We start from the raw sequence: 18,464 nt of genomic DNA, 5'->3' as shown, positions 1-18,464 counted from the left end.
AAGAAGCTAAAAATGGAAAGAATTTACAATAAATAAACATTTATTACACCGATTTACTCGTAAATTGTTGGTAAATTCTCAAATTAATATTAGAAAAGGAAGTATATTAAATGCTTGTATGTAGCCCTAAGAACTGCATATAGCATTACCCATTTTTAACCTATTACTCTGTAATTTAGTTTTTATTTTTTTTTGCAAAAATTGAAGGTTTATTGTCACAATTTTCTAGGGTAAGTATTAAAGGTAAAGTCTAGAATCATTCAAAAAAAATCATAATTTTGGAATTACAGCCATAATACACCACTTTTTTCATCATCTCCAAACTCACATATTGTTACTACAAACTATGTTTAAAAAAAAAAAATTACTACTGACTATTTAAAATAAAAAAAAAAAATGTAAAAAAAAATTAATAAAAATCACAAAATGATGTTACCTTCCCAGGCGAAGCCGTTAACAATAGAAAAACCGGGTCAACCCACCTCATTTCTCTGTCGTCTTATTTTGGTCTCCTTTTTTCCGATAGAAAATTCAACCAACTCACAAAAATTTAAAGTAAAATAATAAGAAAAAGTGCTTTATTATACTCTCAACAAATTAACATCGATCACACTTTATTTATTTCATTAATTGATGAGCAACAAGCTCACTAAATACCCCTTTCTAAATCTCCCCAAAACCCTTTTGATTGTAGAGCAGAATTCAATGAAAAATGGAGAAAATTCATTGTATTCTGAATTTATGCTTTGTATTTTTTCTGGGTTTCTTTGATTATTCATCTGCGGACCAAATTCCGTACAATTCTTTCACTATTTCCAGCTTTAATTACCCACAAACTAAGCTTAAACCCTATGAATGGCGTTATATTAGAGGTTAGTTCTTCTGATTTTTGGATACCCTTTTTAAAGTTTAATCTTTTTCATGCAATTTGGTTGTTTAATTAATTATTGATTGTGTGAATTTAGAGCCATTATAGTTGTCATTTCTTTATTGGGTGCTGTTTGTTATGTTATATTTCATGTTTAATTATTGGTTAAGTTGTTATTTCTGTTGAGTGTTCTGTATTTTGTGAAGTATTCTTTATAGTATTCTTTCAAAAAAAAAAAGTATTCTTTATAGTATTGATTTGGGATTGTTAGGTAGAAATTTATGCTTTTTTAAAGGGAACGATGATTTTTATAATTTAAAGTGTTGGGATTGTAATTTAAATCAGAAACTTTATTGCTAATTGTTGATTCAATCAGCTTTCTGTATTAGAGGATTTTTGCTGAGGTTATTATGGTTCTGGATTATTTTTTATGCTTCTGTAAATGATCTCTCAGTTTGTAGAAGAAATTATTTTCTATTAGTAGAGTTCATTAAGTTGTGGATTATATTGCAGAAGTAAGCATCTAATATTCAGTAATTGAATTGTAATCGTTCTTGCAGTTGATTTGCCGCCATGGTTCTCTTCAGTGTCTATAGGACTAGAGTCAGATGTCAACCTTGTAAGTACAATTAGTAAGTCTGCTCTGACGCAAGCTCGCATTCTCGTCTCTAAGGGGATACCCTTTGGAAATTTTGCTTCAGATTACTGTCATAAGGAATTGATCCTTTTTGCTGTCCAAAAAAAAAAATAAATAAATAAAATAATGAATTGATCCTTTTGTTCATTAAATTTGAAATTGTTAATGCCGCTTCTATAGGTAGGCACATTACCTAGCATAAACTTCTAACTATGAGCAGTATGAGTGAGTAGGTATATGAGGCCATTTGTCTCCTCATATGCTCATCATCAAGAGCTCAAAATGAGCAAACAATTAGCCTTTGGTATACCTATACCAGGGTGTATGATAAATGTATTGGTTGGGTTATTATTTCGTGGAATTCAGTTGATCATTTTGGATTGTGCACTATATTTTACATTTCTTTGACTTAAATTCTGTACCAGGGTCGTGGAAGTGTGGAAAAAATTTCCAAAAGCACACTGCCACTCATTTGCTTCAGATCTGGAAGTCCCCCTCTACCCGATTCCTCAAAAAAGGCTTTGAATCATTTAGGTGATAGTCTTTATAGTCTGCTTGTCTGATTTCTTATTTTATATTTCGGTCATAAATGAGCTATTTATGCTTTTTTTTTTTTTATCTAACATTTATCATTTTCTTCATCCTTTTGAAAAGTGTGGTCTTTTTGTGGTGCAGTTTTAGGATCACTTTCTAATAGATCAGTTGGACTCATTGAAAGTGTACAAAATGTTGAGCTTTGCTACCCTTTGGAGAAGAGGATAGTTTTGAATTGGACAAATGAACAGGTCCCTAATATTTTTAGTGCTGATGTAAATTGGTAGCCGCCTTGTTCTGTGACACTGAAATATATATTTCTTTGATGGTCTGACCTTCAAGTGATTTTTGCAGATAACCCCTGGTGTCTGGTATGTTGGCCTTTTCAATGGTGTTGGAGCTATGAGGACACAATCAAAGATGGTAAACTATACATCAGTTGTGCTCTAAACCTTGTTTAATTTATCCTACGCTATTGCTGGAGCTTTTTTTTCACTGCTTTCTTGTAGGTCTTCTTTTAACTGTTGGACATAACTGGTTTTGGACTAATTGTAGATTTTCATTTTTGCAGGCTGTATCTTTAAAGATCTTTAGGTTAAAAAGTAAAATATCATTATTAAACTTATTGGGGTAACAATATGTATTAGCTTGCTATGTGTGTGGGTGGGGAGAGGGGGATGGATCTGGATCGTCTTTATTTCAGCTGATTTTGGCATGGCGAAACATGCTTGATTTCAGTGGCAGATTGCAATCCGGGATGGATCCGGATCGTCTTTATTTCAGCTGATTTTGGCATGGCAAAACATGCTTGATTTCAGTGGCAGATTGCAATCCTGCCAATTGAAAAAGGACTTTCCTTTGGGAGTAGGATATGAGCACATAACAGAGGCTTATCTTGCATAGTTCTCCTTAACTAATTAGTAAAGACTAGAATCACTGCTGAAATAGTGAAATTAGATTATGTTTAATGGCAATGAAGACTGGATTCTGGAGATGGATAGAAAATGTGGATTTTATTCTTAAACTACATACAATACATGGTTAGCCTGTAAAATGGACTGTGGAGACCTGTGTATTTTAAAATCTCAAATTATGCAACAATTGCTTGAGAATTTTGTCCCAATGGCAGTGTCATAGTTTTCTGTTTCTATCTTCTTATGTGATATTATGCTCATTGCAATTAATAACATAAGAAATAAAAACTCCTGGAAATCTATAGGTAATTCTCTGGTTTGGAATGTGCTGTGCAGATTAGTAGAGGAAGTTCATATTCCTTTTCTGCCAATGTGAGTGTGGAAGGATGTATAGCATCAAACTTGTGGGGCCAGTTCTGCAACCAGAGTATCAAAGCACTTTCATGCTCTCAAGCATATCCTGATTATGCTATGCCAAATGTATCTGCTGCTGACTTAAATGATGGGACTACAAAAGATGTGGTTTCCTGTAGAGATCCTGTTGGAAATTCTTGCCTTGGGGAAAATGAAACCAGAGTCTACTCCTTGGAAATTATTGGAATGGTAGAGAGCCTAACCATTTCAGCCACAGACGTCAAATTAAATAGAACATCATCATTCAACAATGCAGATAAAGCTGGGAAAGTTGCTATTATGTGTTATGCTCGCTATGGCACTATTGCTCTTGCAACCATGCATGATTTCTCTGGTGACATTAGTAAAGGCTCTTTAATTGTCCCATCACCAAAGGTAGGTCGCTGGTTCATTGCTATCGCCCTTGTTAATCTGACTAATGGATTAGATGCGGTTCAAGAGAGTGGCATGAGAGTTTGCTATTCCCTATCATGGGAGGTTTCTGAATGTCCTTTGGGAAAAGCTGGATTCAACTGTACTTCAGATATTTACACGCTTCAGGTTAGATTATGTTTGATCATTTTGTGCAGTATGCTCTATATGCCTTCTTTGTGAGAGTGAGGTGAACAAATGTGCTAGTGTGCAAAAGCTATTTGTGTCAACAGTAGTCCAAGACTCCAAGTTAGAAGACAACAGGCTGAGATGGGAAAAGTTTCCCTCACAACTGTTGTAAACAGTCATATGACTCTTAACTGGTTGTATTCTTGCTATTCCCACTTCATGGCTGGTTTTTAATTACATAGATGGAATTAATATTATTGTAATTCCATGTCCTCTTATAATAAGGTATGCTATTTTAATTTCAATAGCAGTGCTTTGCTTCAAAGGGCACCTTTTTTCTTTATATATAAAAGTTATTATACAGATGATGTGTATATAGTCATTATAGCTGCATATTCTCTTTATTTAGCTACTGTCTCATACTTGTTTCATACTGTGGCTCTGAGCTTTTTCTTGGTTACTTCTCCTGCTGACTTATGTAAGCAAGCTCACATGAAAGAATAACTTATTGATGCATCAAATTTGGGTTTGCTGCAGACAGTTCTGAGGAAGAATCCATCCGTTCCCTTTGAATCTTATTATGTACCCCTGAATGGTATCACGTCTTCTAATTCAGCCAACTTTCCTCTTGCACCCCTTCTCAGCAATTCGACACTGGGAAATATCACTTGGACATACTTTGTTCTTGACATTCCTGTTGGTGCAGCTGGATTAAATTTGCACTTCAGACTAACATCAGAAGAGAAAGCTGGTTATGAAATATATGTGAGATATGGGGGGCTTCCATCTGCTGATATATGGGATTTTTACTACATAAACCATATTAACAGCAGCGATGGTTCTATGTTTTTCCTTCTATATAATTCTAGCAAACAGTTGGTCGATTTCTATGTCTTATATGCTAGGGAAGGAACCTGGACTTTTGGCTTGAAGCGTCTAAATTCCATTAATAGTCCATCCTTAGAGAAGACGATGATTTCTGTTTCTCTTGAAAGATGTCCCAAGAAATGCTCTACCCCTCATGGAGCGTGTCAAAATTTTGTGGATGAAAGTGGCTTGACGGTATACAGGTGTAGTGTTTTAGTTGCCATTTCTGTTGGCTCAGCCACTCAATATCTTTACTTATATCTATGAAAGTTAATTTAGGCTCTCATTATGATGTTATCCATCATTGACTCTATTTATTGTATAATGTCATTCCTCAGCTACTGTGCTTGTGACCGGACCCATGGGGGCATTGATTGCAGTACAGAAATTATTTCTCGTCGAGGTATGTTTATTGATTATAAGTTTATAACATGTTTTACCTGCTGTCATTTTGCCTGCTAAGTATTTTGGTGCAACTACTTGACATGTACATTTTGTTTGCTTGTGTCTTATGAAACATGTAAGCTGAAGGTTTTCTTCATGCTCGTGAATCATGATGTTAAATTAGAAGGGAATCTAGTCTCGATTTATATGCATTGGCCTTCATATCAGCCACATATAGCATGCATAGAACATAGGGTAATTTTGTTGAGACAGTATCTAGTTCCTTTTGACATAATCGATCTAATTTGCTAACTAGCGACTGGATGCCTGCTTTGATTTTTTACTTCGTGTAGGAAAAACTTTATTCTTGCTTGTAATTCTTCTGTGATGAAAGTAACTGACAATGATACTTTATACTCTTCCTCCTTAAAAATTTTAGCTCTCACAGGACCACCTCTCATCGAAGGAAAATTTTAATGTATGCAATTAAAAGTGATGCAGGGCACATGTGGCAGTCAATTTCACTTGTTGCATCTAATGTTGCTGCTGTTCTTCCTGCATATTGGGCTCTTCGGAATAAGGTAAAAAACGAGTTTGATAAACATTTATTTATTTGAAACTGCAAACCTCTAAAGATACATAAACTGCTCCTTTTCAAAAGGTGGTTGCAGACCTTTCCTTTGTACTCTACATCATATTTTCATTGTGTACAAGTGTCATGCTAGATGTCGTCTGGGTCTCTGGGACTCTCTGGTCCTTATCCATTGGGAAATTTTTGGTGCAGGCTTATGCAGAGTGGGTTATTTATACATCGAGTGGAATTTCAAGTGGACTTTATCATGCTTGTGATGTGGGTACCTGGTGTGCACTGACATTTCGTGTGTTACAGGTATTGTTTATTCTCTATTTAGTGTAGCTGGCATCAACTTCTCATGTTGACATGAAGCACATCTGGGACGGCTTTGCAATAACTTATTAACTTGTGATATTGGGGCACTCATTTGATCTTTGTGGATGATCACATGAGATAAATTCTTGGGCCTGATTAAACGGTCTTGTCAGTGTTGGTAGAAATGATCTCTATGTAACTGATCCCATCCTTTCAGAATAAGTCTTTGGTTTTGTTGTCCTATTGGGGTCAATCATTATTTCCAACAATATTGGGCCCATTTGACATTTCTATTATTAAGGTGATTTCTTGCTTTTTCAAGGGGAGGCTTTTAAAGTCTCAATATATTATTCATTATACGGTCGCATTCTAAGACTTACCCTCTGTATAATTTGTCATTATGTACCAATCTTTTGCTATCTGGTCTAGTTGGTTTTAGCGTTAGTGGTGTGTGATCCTGCAGTTATGCACATAGTTGATGCATGTTTTTTAGTTTTATATTCCTAACTGTTTAAACTACTATTTCCTCATGCTATACGCAGTTCATGGATTTTTGGCTGTCTTTTATGGCGGTGGTGAACACATTTGTGTATTTGGCTGATATCACTGAAACTTCGAGAAGGACTATCCACGCTGTTGTCTCAATCCTTACAGCTTTAATGGCCATAACTGGGGCGACCAGGTAAATGTACAGTTTGACGCAAAACTTGAACTTTTGTTAAGTTTTTTTCCCCACTAACTGTGCTCAATTGATGATCCCTGCAGGTCTTCGAACTTGGTTCTGGTAATTGCCATTGGGGCCACTTGTTTGTTTATTGGTTGGCTCATTGAGCTATCCACTAAACTCAGATCAATTTCATTTCCTGCAGGATTTTGTTTGAGTGAATTTTACAGGTGAGAACTATACAACCATTGTTGCAAATTGATCAATTGTTGGACTGGGATATACATACAATGGTTGAACAGCATTTTTGCTGTGTCATGCAATATAGTATTTGACAAGTACAATCTAATGCCTTTTTCTTTTCAGTTGGCACGGCATAAAAACATCACTTCAGAATTTTGTCAAGATGCTCTTGAAGCGTTTTCATTGGGGTTTTTTGCTGGCTGGTTTTGTTGCACTGACAATGGCTGCTGTAAGCTGGAGCCTTGAAAACTATCAGAATTATTGGATTTGGCATAGGTAATCTTTATGATGCTATCAATCTCCATATGAGTCACTAAGAAGGCTAATGTGATTTCAACCCTTTTTGAAGGCAACTGATCTGATTTTTTTTTTTTTTTTTTTTTTTGCAGTTTATGGCATGTGAGCATATATACATCTTCTTTTCTCTTTCTTTGCTCAAAGGTTACACCTAGAGCAACCAATACTGAGAACCAGAGACCACAAATCGAAAACTACCAGTTGACACGACAGGAGTCAGGTTCCCGTGGAGCTGATTAGAGTATAGCTGTTAATTATGGTATCACAAGAAAGACTATCAGAGAGCTGAACAGATTGGGTGATATGCTCCATCTTTTCATGTAGATAGTAGATATCTGGCACATTAAAAGGAATAGAGGTCTCTACCGAGAAAAGGTTTCTACATTATCGTACCTGTTTCTTAGATAGATCTTCAGTATCAATGCGGATAGGCTATTTATGGAGTGCACTTATACATAATGTGGGATTAAATACAATATCATTGCTATAGTATATTGATCACACTGAAGGATGGAAACTCTATATTTATTCAAGGGAAAATCAAAGATCTTTCTCTTTGTAATGGTAGTTGTCTTTCTCAAGTTGCTGCTCATGTACATTTCTAGGTTGAAAAAAGAATGATATTTTATCCTTTGAATCTCATGTAACTAACACTTACATGGTGTAATTATCAATACAGCTCGTTTATGAAATTCATCTTTTCTGTTTATACACTGATGTATACATATCTTTCATAAACAACCAAAAATATCAGCAGGGGCAAAAATATGTGCTTAAAAATCTAAGAATAAAGTAGCTTGTCATGTTGTTGCAAGTATGACTTCTCCTACTGAGTCACTTCTGCGCATGCTGGGAGAGAGAGAGCAGGTGTCTGAAGCTGATAGCTCTCTGAAGTCCTTGCGTACGCTCCAGAGTATCTCTGCACATCTCAGCATAATTGGCCGATTCTTACGTTGTGGAGCTAGACATATTAAGGCCAGTTCAAGAATCTTTTCTACTGCAGTGATATTTGATGTGGTTGCTTCTAGTTTTGGATCAAGCGTTGATCTTGCATCTCCTTCTGTGAACTTCATTATGGCCTACACTCACACATTACCCGTCAAGGCGTCAACAGAGTAAATTACAGTCAAATTTTATAAAAACTGCATATCTTTGCTCCTCATTTAAAACTAAAGCAAGGGAAACCCAATGTGATATAATACTACAAGCATAATTGAAAGTTTCGTAGGTAAGGACTAGTAGAGAAAGCTTAAAAACTGAACAATTGCATTGCAGTTTTGCTCATTCAATCTTCAAAGCACGTAAATGTACTTATTTTTCCTTATTAAATGAAGTATTAAAGTCATGAAATCCAAACTAAAACAAGCAGAGGAGATCAAGGCATACCCATCTTGATGTAATCCGCTCTTTCATCATGCGTTTATTTTCAATAGGACGCCTTCCAGTCACCAGTTCCACCAACAATACACCAAAGGAATATACATCGCTCTTCTCAGTGAGTTGGTAGGTCTGAAGGTATTCTGGGTCTAAGTACCCAGCAGTGCCTTTAACTTGAGTAGACACGTGTGTGCAACCGGAGTCTCTGTCTGCTGCTATCCGGGCAAAGCCAAAGTCGGCCACCTTTGCTCTACAACGTTCTGTCAGAAGAATGTTTGAAGATTTGATATCCCTATGAATAATAGGATTATCTGCAACCAAATTTAAAGTTTTAACCAAGTAAACCAGATATTCACTCAAGAGCTACAAATACTTGCTCGTATAGTCGTATCATACTTTCCTTTTTCCTCTTTTTAGGAATAAAACAATAGGAATATTAGACTTATTAGTACCTGTGTACATGTGAAGATAAGTAATAGCATGAGCAACATCAATTGCAATGTCAAGTCTTGTAGCCATGCTTAAAACCTCACCGCGCATACCTGCATCAATATTGCAATACGCTAATGAATTCTGAATTTTTTTATGCTGAACGAAAAGTGCTCAAGTGGAAAAAGAGGACTCACAGTCCAAGTGTTCTCTGAGAGTTCCATTAGGAACATACTCAACAACAAGGATTCTCTCATTATTCTCCTCCAGATATCCATAACACCTCACCAAGTTCAAATGGTCCACCTGAGCTAGTGTTTGTATCTCAGTTTGGAATTCTGTTCCCAAATGTTTACCATGATCGTTCTGGGCAAACAGAAACATGTCAAGGAAAAAAAATGCAGACTCTAAGAACATGATTTACAACAATATAGATTGAACGAAATGATATTCTGATCTTCCTGCATACCCTTTTGGCACGTTTCACAGCAACGAGGGTGCCATCATCCAGTGTTCCTCTATAGACTGTCCCAAAACCTCCTTGACCAAGCCTAAGGGAAGGGGAGAAGTTCCTTGTTGCCTTGTATATTTGTGACAAGGTAAACTTTCCATTGCCAAGGTCACTCTCCATACTTAGACTGAATGATCGAATTGAACCATGTTTCTTCTCACTGTCACTCGTACCAGATGAAACTGAAAATCAAGCAACTTCATAGATCAGAATCTGACACAATCACTGTCAAATACCAATGCAAGCATTTTTATATTATGAGAATGAGTTCTACCATACCAGTATATTAAGTGTTTAGAGTTCAGAACAGAAAAATTGAATTTTCTACATAATCTTCAACTATAAACAATCAAGAGATACATTGAATCAACTACTAAACTTCAATCTCACTGTAATTTTTCGTATCTTCTCCATTGGTGTACAAAAAATAAAAACTTGACTCATTAATCAAAAGATTGATTCCAAATTCGCTAAATTAATCAAGACCCTCTTACTGTAAGGAAACTAGTGAGTAGCAAAAAAAGAAAAGGTTCAGAATTACCTGAAGATGACTTTAACTGCTGGAAACTACGCTGTTTTCGATAGTTAGAAGGATGTTCATTCTCTGGAGGCGTAAAACAATCAATAATAACTCCGGCAACGGCTTTGGCAGCATACTTAACAGGATTACCTGATTTCTGACGACTCTTGGAACAGACAATGGCGGTGTCGGAAACAGAGGGCCGAGACAGAGCCTCAGGTCTTATTGCCTTTTCAGAGCTCCTCTCCTTACTACTTCCAATTTTCTTCATACCTGAGAATTATTGTTGAATACCAAAGAAAGAAAAAGGGAGAGAAGAAATTGGGTTGGGGTAGATAATGCCGGGCCGTAGACAAGTACACATTGCTTCTTGTGAGGATTGAGTGAGACAGAGAAAAACAGAGAAAGGAAGACTTGGATATTTTAACGGTTTGGGTCCAGTGACTCACTTAATCTAGCATTTTTAAATTAATGAGACATTAACATTACAGTAAAGGATATACACCTATTTTCATGCACAACAAATGTATGGTCTAGAAAATTTTATTGTCAATTCTTAAATTTCAGAATCATAATATGATCCAAAGCTAAGAGTTTTTGTTTTTATTTTATATCAAGTATATATTTTGGTGCCTAGCTCAGAAGACTGGTATAATGCCACTCCGTATAAATTATAAGCCAAGGGAAACCATAATTTCCTATGTTTTTGATATACTAGATCGAATCAGCTGTATATACAAAGTATATATAAGTTTCACTCTAAAATCACTTAGGTGTAAGTCGCTAAGATTGCATATATCTTATCGTGTTAAGAATAAGACCACGTATATTTTACAATTTTATCTTATATTGTATCTTTTCATTTATTCGGATAAAAGCGGCATTACAGCCAATACATGAGGATAAAAAGTTAAGAACATTCAAAATTAAGATCTCAGTGTAAAATAATTTAGTACTTTTCATTTGCCACATTAAGCGAGTATTTCAATGTCAAAAATAATACGGAGTAATTGATGATATAAATGTCTCTATTGCAATTTGCAACCCTACTGGAACACTTCTAACCCTACTACTATTCCTGAAATAATTTTCTCACTTTTTTTTTTTTGGCAACATTACTAACCCTACTACTATTCCTGAAATATTCTTAGGATGTCCAACAGACTTTTTGAGATGCAACAGATTTTTAAAAAGTACTGTAATATATATTTTTGATTTTTCTTTCTAATAATAATAGAGATGAGTAATGATTTGATCTGATTACTAGACTAAAAAGATGACTAAAGAAAAAACATAAATGGACCACCAAGAAAGGGATTGTACTGAAACAATAATATAAGCTCTTTAAAAGAAAAAAACAAGTTTTCTTGCCTGTATACGGTAATTATTTTTAAAGTAATGTTTTAGCATCTCTATCAATATTCCGTACACGTTAAGTATATCATATAATGCACTTCAGATCCTTCTCAAAACTTCAAATTGTGCAGATAATTCATTGGCAAGCTGCTCATTTGTCAAATCCAACCCCCACCACCAACCCCTCATATTGGCCTTGTTTGATAATTGGCTGTTGGCTGCTGGCTGTTTAACTTGGTTTGTTTAACTGGCGATTAGTATTGGTTGTTTGTAGTGGCTGCTTGCCCATTTGTTATATATAAATATGTTTGGTAAATCAGCTGTTATCTATTAGGTATAACTATGCAAAATGACCTTAAAAGACATTATTATATGTTCTTATTAATTTATTATTAGTATTATTATTAATTACTTAATACTAGTTACTACGAGTCTACGAGTAATTTTTAATTATTAATTATAATTACAAAACACTAACTATTAATTATTAATTACTGATTATTAATTTTATATTACTAATTACTAAGTATTAATTATTAAGTACAAATACTAACTATTAATTACTAATTAGTGCTTGTGACTACTAGTTATTAAGTACTAGGCACTAAGTATTATTAAATACTGATTATTAATTATATATTACTAATTACTAATTGTTGATTACTAACTAGTAATTATTATGTAGTAACAATTAATAATTACTACTATAACTATTAATTATTAAGTACTAATAATAACTAATTATTAATTATTAACTACTAATTATTAACTATTAATTATCACCTATTAATTACTAATTATTAAATATTAATTGCTAAATATTAATTATTACGTATTAATTATTAACTCCTAATTATTAATAGAAATTAAATATTAATTAATAACTACTAATTATTAATTATTAACTATTAATTAATAATTATTAACTATTAATTATTAAAAATTAATTGTTAATTGTTACTCCCTCCGTCCCTTTTTTACATTCATGCTTTCCTTTTTGGGTATTTCAAAATTACATTCATATTTTCCTTTTTTAGTAAGTAAATTTTTACCAAATATCCCAAATTATCTCTATTTTTCTGTTTTGTAATTAATGCTTTCTCTATTTTCTCACTCTTATTTTCTAATTCTCACTATTATTTTCTCACTCTTATTTTCAGAATCCATGTGCATCAATTTAGATGAATATGATTGGTCCTTTTTTTCCACCAAAAAATGTTATTGGTCCTTTTTCTTTTCAAATGATTGATGACATGTGCAGCATTAAATATTATTCTATCTTTGTTTTACTCAAAGATATCAATTAATGTCTTGTAATTCCCATTGTACTTTGTTTTATTGTTTTTTGTTTTATTCCAAGTTACTTAATTCTCGTGTAATTTTACAAATAGGAATGTAAAAAAGAGACGGAGGGAGTAATTGTTAATTGTTAATTGTTAATTATTGATTATTGATTATTGATTATTGATTATTGATTATTAATTATTAATATATTTTTTGAGGAAAATTAATTATTAATTATAAATTACTAATCACTAATTATTAATTATTAATCAAGGATAAAAAAAGTAATTTGTTTAATAAAAAACCAAAAACCAAAACCAAAAAACTAGTAAGACTAGCTTTTTGTTTTTGGCGGAAAAGCCGGTTTTTCAGCTAGCTGAAAAGCCATTTACCAAACATATATTTTGACTGTTTGACCAAAAAAAAAAGCCAAAAGCCGATGAAAAAGCCAACCAATAGTCATTTACCAAACAAGGGCATTAATTAAGTACTCCATATGACAAGAACGCGCTAAAAAAGTATACTTAAGCAAGATTATGTCAAATTCCAAGGTTAGCATAGCAAAAATCTGCTACAGTTCCATTTTATAATGGTTTTGTACTGTTCCGTACATAGTTTGGTGCCATGTTCATTCACAGACAGTAGTTTATGAAGAAATAGTGGTCATTAATTTAAATGTGCAACATTATGCTACATAATACTTGTATTATTCGCATCCCAAAATAGGAAATATGTCGTGTACAATTATTTATATGACTATACGAAGGATTATTCGAGTATGTATTTAATATCAAAATCAGTTTTCATAATTTATAGTTACCTATCAGTAATTGGTCACGAACTCATACTAACAATCATGCTCATTATAACAATCAAGAATAAACTATAAAAAAAATTTAGAAGAACAATAACTTGTGTTTTACTAATACTATCACCCGTTTATTTTACTAATTAAACCATAGTAGCATCAACGACAAGTAAAGATACAGTAAAGAAAAGGGAGAGATATATACCATCAAGTTAGTTACCAGTTAAAAATCAGTGTTGGTTATGCAGGGTGACTCACAATCTACTCAAAAAGATAAAAAAAGTTTACATTTGTTGATTCATGGATCTTTCCATGGGTAATGTTTGGGTTGAGATAATTACTTTGATGTGATTACCCAGCAAACCTTGGCATTTAGTTCTGAGGTCCACATCATGTACACATTTATGACTCATGTCCTCTTTCTCATTAAATCATGTACAGAGGCAATCACAGACCGCAATAATAAGAAAAAGGCCAAAATAATATGAATAGGTCAATAGGATAGTATCAGGAAGCGGCTCCATCGACCAAAAAGAAGAGTAGCCCCCTCAAAAGGTAGTAAGAAATCTATTATGACAGAACATAGATCTCAGAAATGATGGTTTTTTAGAGTCCTGCTAAATGGCTAACTGATCATCACTTAGTGCTTCATAATAAAACTATGAAAACATTTTTCTTTCTTCCATGATCCAGCTTCAACTAATATTACACCTGTTCTAAGAATATTTGTAGTCAATTTGATAGTTGCATGCTAGATTGGGTGGCTAACATGTTAATTCATATTGGGTTTTGCATTTCGTAAATATTGTCATGTGAGGGAGGGATTTCAGAGAAGGCAGGCCTAAGTTTTTACCAATATACTGGACCTGCCTAATACCTTAACAGGCTTACTATATATTTGTATTTTTTGGCTTTGTATTTGTATAATAGCAGATGGTAATTCACAATTTTTCCACAAGTGCACAGCTGTTTAAAACCATACTCTATTTCCTTATGTGGTGATGAGAAAAACTAGGATGCTAGCCAATGTAAGAAGTCAAGCAACACTATGTAGAATTTATATTGGTCATGGACTCGTGATTCAGTCAGTAAAACTATCAATGACGTTAAGAGCTTGCATGTTTTAGGTATCTTGTGTATGTGTGTATGTATCATTCATTCCTTAGAAGATGTAAATAATCAAGATCAACATGAAATAAGATATAGAACAAATAAGGTTTTAAATTCTGATGAGTCCATACCTCAAACTACGTTAATGCACTTTGGTCACTTATTTAGAACTTGGAGAAGTTTCAGAGTCCAGACTTACAGCCCAAGCAAGAAATTACGATTGGTTTCTGCTTCCTGAACATTATATACACAGATGACTCCTGTCTCGTAAGTGCTGACCAACAATTGCATCATATTTCATTAGCCTGCTCGGCTGCTCCACATGGCAAGCATATAGACATAGTACACTTCATGTATCAACAGCAGAGATGTGAAAACCTTTCCTGCACTTTTAAATCCAACTACATCCAGGTAATTTAGGATTACATTTCTGCTTCATCATTTTGCGAACGCTGGCTGCATCATGCCACTGGCCAACAGATGCATACATGTTTGACATAAGAGTATAATTTACAGGGTTTCCAGGCTCGAGTTCAAAGAGCTTTCCAGCAGCCCATTCTGCTAATTTGAAATATCCATGAGCTTTAAAGGCTCGAACTAATGCTCCTAGTGCGTTTAACTCAAGGGAAAAAGTTCCAGTGCTCAAAATGCTGGAAGCCTCTTCTATGAGACCAGCACGCCCTAGGAGGTCGACAAGACAAGCATAATGCTCTGAGCTTGGTGTAATATTATAGTCAGTGGCCATTAATTTAAAGTAATCAAGTCCCTCTCTTATAAGACCACCATGGCAGCATGCTGTAAGTATCCCAAGAAAGGATATATTATCTGGCCTTAGACCACTTGATAGCATCATCTCAAAGATCACAACGCTTTGCTCAGCATGGCCGTGAAATGCATGAGCACTGATAATTGATGTCCAAGTAATTAAATCTGGTTCTGATATGGAAGTGAAACATAGAGAGGCACTTGGTAGGTTGCCACAGTTAGAGTATGCGACTATTAAAGAATTAGCAACTGATAAATAGCCATCAAACCCAAGACTCATAGCATAAGCATGAATTTGAGTGGTTTCACTAAAGGCTGCTAGATTGCCACATGAGCTAACGATGCTAGCTAAAGTAAGTTCATCTGGTTTAATATTTCTCCTGAACAGTTTTGCAAAAAGTTTCATAGCCTCCTCACCATAACCTTGCTGTCCATAACCTACAATCATCGTGTTCCAAGAAACAAGATTTCTGAATACCATCCCATCAAACAACTTTCTCGCATCCTTAACACAATCATTCTTCACATACATATCAACAAGAGCAGTAGCCACTTGCAGATCCAAATCAAATGATAATTTGATAACAAGTCCCTGAAGTTGTTTGCATAATTCACAACATCCACCCAAGTTACAAGCACTCAAAAGACTGGTGAAAGTAAACTCATCCCCTCGAATTCCATTTATCTGCATTGATCTAAAAACCCCGATTGCTCCCTCCACCAAACCATTCATTTTGCATGCAGAAACCAACACATTCCACGAAACCAAGTCCCTGACCTCCATCTCATCAAACACAAATCGCGCATCATTAACTAACCCGAATCTTCCATATAGATCAACAATGGCACTACCCACATAACAATCCAAACTCAACCCAACTTTCATAGCAAACCCGTGCAACTGTCTACCAATTGCAAGGTCACCCAATACAACATTTGAACGAATCAAGGCATTCATTGTTGTAGAATCCGGTCTCACCATTTCCAACAACATCCTTTTAAAGTAACAAAACCCCAATCCCACCCTGAAAACAGCCCCAACAATCATCGTATTCCACGACACAGCATTTCTCACAGGCATTTCATCGAACAGTTTGTCAGCATCACAAAACTCCCTACATTTCACATAACCATGTAAAATTTGATTTTGCATATACAACCCTTTATAAAGCCCTAACTTTATTACATGTGAATGAATCTGCTTCACTTCACAAAAATACCCATAAATTGCAGACAATTTAAGCGCCAAAGAACAAAAAGAACGGGTCAAATGAGCAAATTCATACCGAGTTGACTCATATTCAGGCATCAAAACTCCGAGTCTTGAAATCCTAGCATTAGAGAAAGATCGTACAAACGGTAAAATTAACGGAATTTTGAAATGAACGGTGTAGATTGAAGGGGGACGACACTTGGAAATCATAGATTAATCGTGATGAAAATGACAGTTAGAAAAAAAATGGCGGGAAATTAAGAAATTTTAACCGCCACGCCAAAGAATCTGTGGGTTGCTTTCTGAAAATGTAAAGGTATAAATCTTAAAATGGGTTTTGGAGTATCAAATTTGTCTATTTTTGAATTAAAGTATATTAAAAGGCAATCAAAGTATATAAAAATTATAATAGATATTTCTTAAAAAAATAAAAACATAATATGATAATTGTTATTATAAAGTTTAATGCAAGTAGTTCAAAGATTCCAAAGCAGTCAATAAATGTCGTTTTAATGAGCATCTGATGACAATTAAGTTTAGTAAATTAGGAAGGTATTAATGATTAACACGAAATGTATATCCAATTCCAAATGAACAAGCGATAAGGTAATATAATTAAATTATGTAATTTGATGATATATATTGGCAAAATATTGGTTGTTGAATTAGTAACGTGTTTGGGTTTGATAGGTTTCGTGTTTAGGGTTGACTGGTTTTAATTAATTGTTCATGGTAAGTAGCTATCAAGCTTGTGCAATGCACAAATTTGTGTGGATTTATATCATTAGCTTACATTACCTTTTGCGTACGAGGATTGTAAATGATTTATGCAACCCTATATTAATAGATTTGATAAAGCATAACAAGTTAACTGTGCAACGATCAGTGTTAAAAACGTGTAATTTATATTTAATAATTCCAACTCGTCATATGCAAATATGGTTTTAATGTACGTAAGATGAATTTATGAGAGTGTGCTGATTCAAATTATGTATTTGTGTGCTAAACTAACATGAATAGCTAATGACAATTGAATAGATTGTGTGAACTTGTAAATAAGATTGATAATTATATGAGAAAAATAAGGAGTTGGATTTCTTTAGGGCAGGGTTACCTTTAGGTTATTTCATCATTTCCACTTACAATTCTTAAACCATCTTTTATCCTTTCTCTACTCTTTTTATTATCTTTTTGATTTAGTGTTCACATGGTTATTTTTTTTATTTTATTTTATTTTTCTCTTTTGGCAATAATGTATATAAAAAATATCTAAGTGAAGATCTTGTTAAATTCGTGTCACTAATGAATATTAACTATAATTTTTACAAATATTTAACTATAAACATAAATGGTTAAAAAGTGTACATTAGAAACCATGTAGTTACAAATGGAGAGCTTTATATGAAATCATACCAAGGGTTTAACCTTATGACTTGGATGATGCTATGACTAATGAGTTAAATTTTCAATCATCTAGCGCTCCTTAAGAGTGGAGATTCTCCCAACTATCTACTAAGTCCTATTGAATTGGATGTGCGAAGTTGGACTTGTGAGATATGTCAATTTAATAGAGTCTTTTTTCTTAGTAAAATAAATAAATCACTAAATGAAATCATGGATTGAACAAAAAGCACACAAAAATATAGACAACAATTATCTTAGTAAGGTCAAATTTGCTGACTTGAACGCCCATGCATCATGCACTAATCCACTAACTAATTAACACCTATCATGCTATCAATTATCATGTATGATGATGCATAGTAAAGTAAAACTACAAAAATTAATAAAGCAAATTTACTTTACACTTCAATGATCACTTTTGTATAAACTTAACTAT

At 34.0% G+C, this 18,464-nt stretch overlaps 3 protein-coding genes across 3 annotated transcripts; 1 reads left to right on the top strand and 2 right to left on the bottom strand.

The window, feature by feature from the left end:
* The first annotated feature begins 590 nt into the window (after positions 1 to 590).
* LOC145586812 (uncharacterized) lies at positions 591 to 7,964 on the top strand. Its single transcript, XM_081643744.1, has 14 exons — positions 591 to 872; positions 1,429 to 1,487; positions 1,931 to 2,039; positions 2,181 to 2,290; positions 2,394 to 2,462; positions 3,290 to 3,907; positions 4,445 to 4,977; positions 5,113 to 5,177; positions 5,660 to 5,739; positions 5,943 to 6,047; positions 6,590 to 6,729; positions 6,813 to 6,941; positions 7,078 to 7,230; positions 7,344 to 7,964. The coding sequence occupies exons 1-14, from the start codon at positions 713 to 715 to the stop codon at positions 7,489 to 7,491; spliced, it is 2,478 nt and encodes an 825-aa protein (XP_081499870.1). The 5' UTR covers positions 591 to 712; the 3' UTR covers positions 7,492 to 7,964.
* On the bottom strand, positions 7,906 to 10,528 carry LOC145586813 (calmodulin-binding receptor-like cytoplasmic kinase 2). Its single transcript, XM_081643746.1, has 6 exons — positions 10,110 to 10,528; positions 9,527 to 9,750; positions 9,255 to 9,423; positions 9,081 to 9,170; positions 8,638 to 8,939; positions 7,906 to 8,330 (listed from the first exon to the last, which is right to left on the bottom strand). Exons 1-6 carry the CDS (start codon positions 10,357 to 10,359, stop codon positions 8,052 to 8,054), a joined length of 1,314 nt encoding a protein of 437 aa, XP_081499872.1. The 5' UTR covers positions 10,360 to 10,528; the 3' UTR covers positions 7,906 to 8,051.
* Positions 10,529 to 15,037: 4,509 nt separating this feature from the next.
* Positions 15,038 to 16,564, bottom strand: LOC145584466 (pentatricopeptide repeat-containing protein At2g46050, mitochondrial-like). The gene has a single exon (XM_081641304.1). It carries the CDS (start codon positions 16,562 to 16,564, stop codon positions 15,038 to 15,040), a length of 1,527 nt encoding a protein of 508 aa, XP_081497430.1.
* Between the last annotated feature and the right edge of the window lie 1,900 nt (positions 16,565 to 18,464).

This window comes from Chenopodium album, chromosome 16, assembly GCF_948465745.1.
Source record: "Chenopodium album chromosome 16, dcCheAlbu1.1, whole genome shotgun sequence".
Taxonomy (NCBI): domain Eukaryota; kingdom Viridiplantae; phylum Streptophyta; class Magnoliopsida; order Caryophyllales; family Amaranthaceae; genus Chenopodium; species Chenopodium album.
Note: the sequence above shows the minus strand (reverse complement) of the source record. Positions and strands in the feature narration are given on the sequence as shown.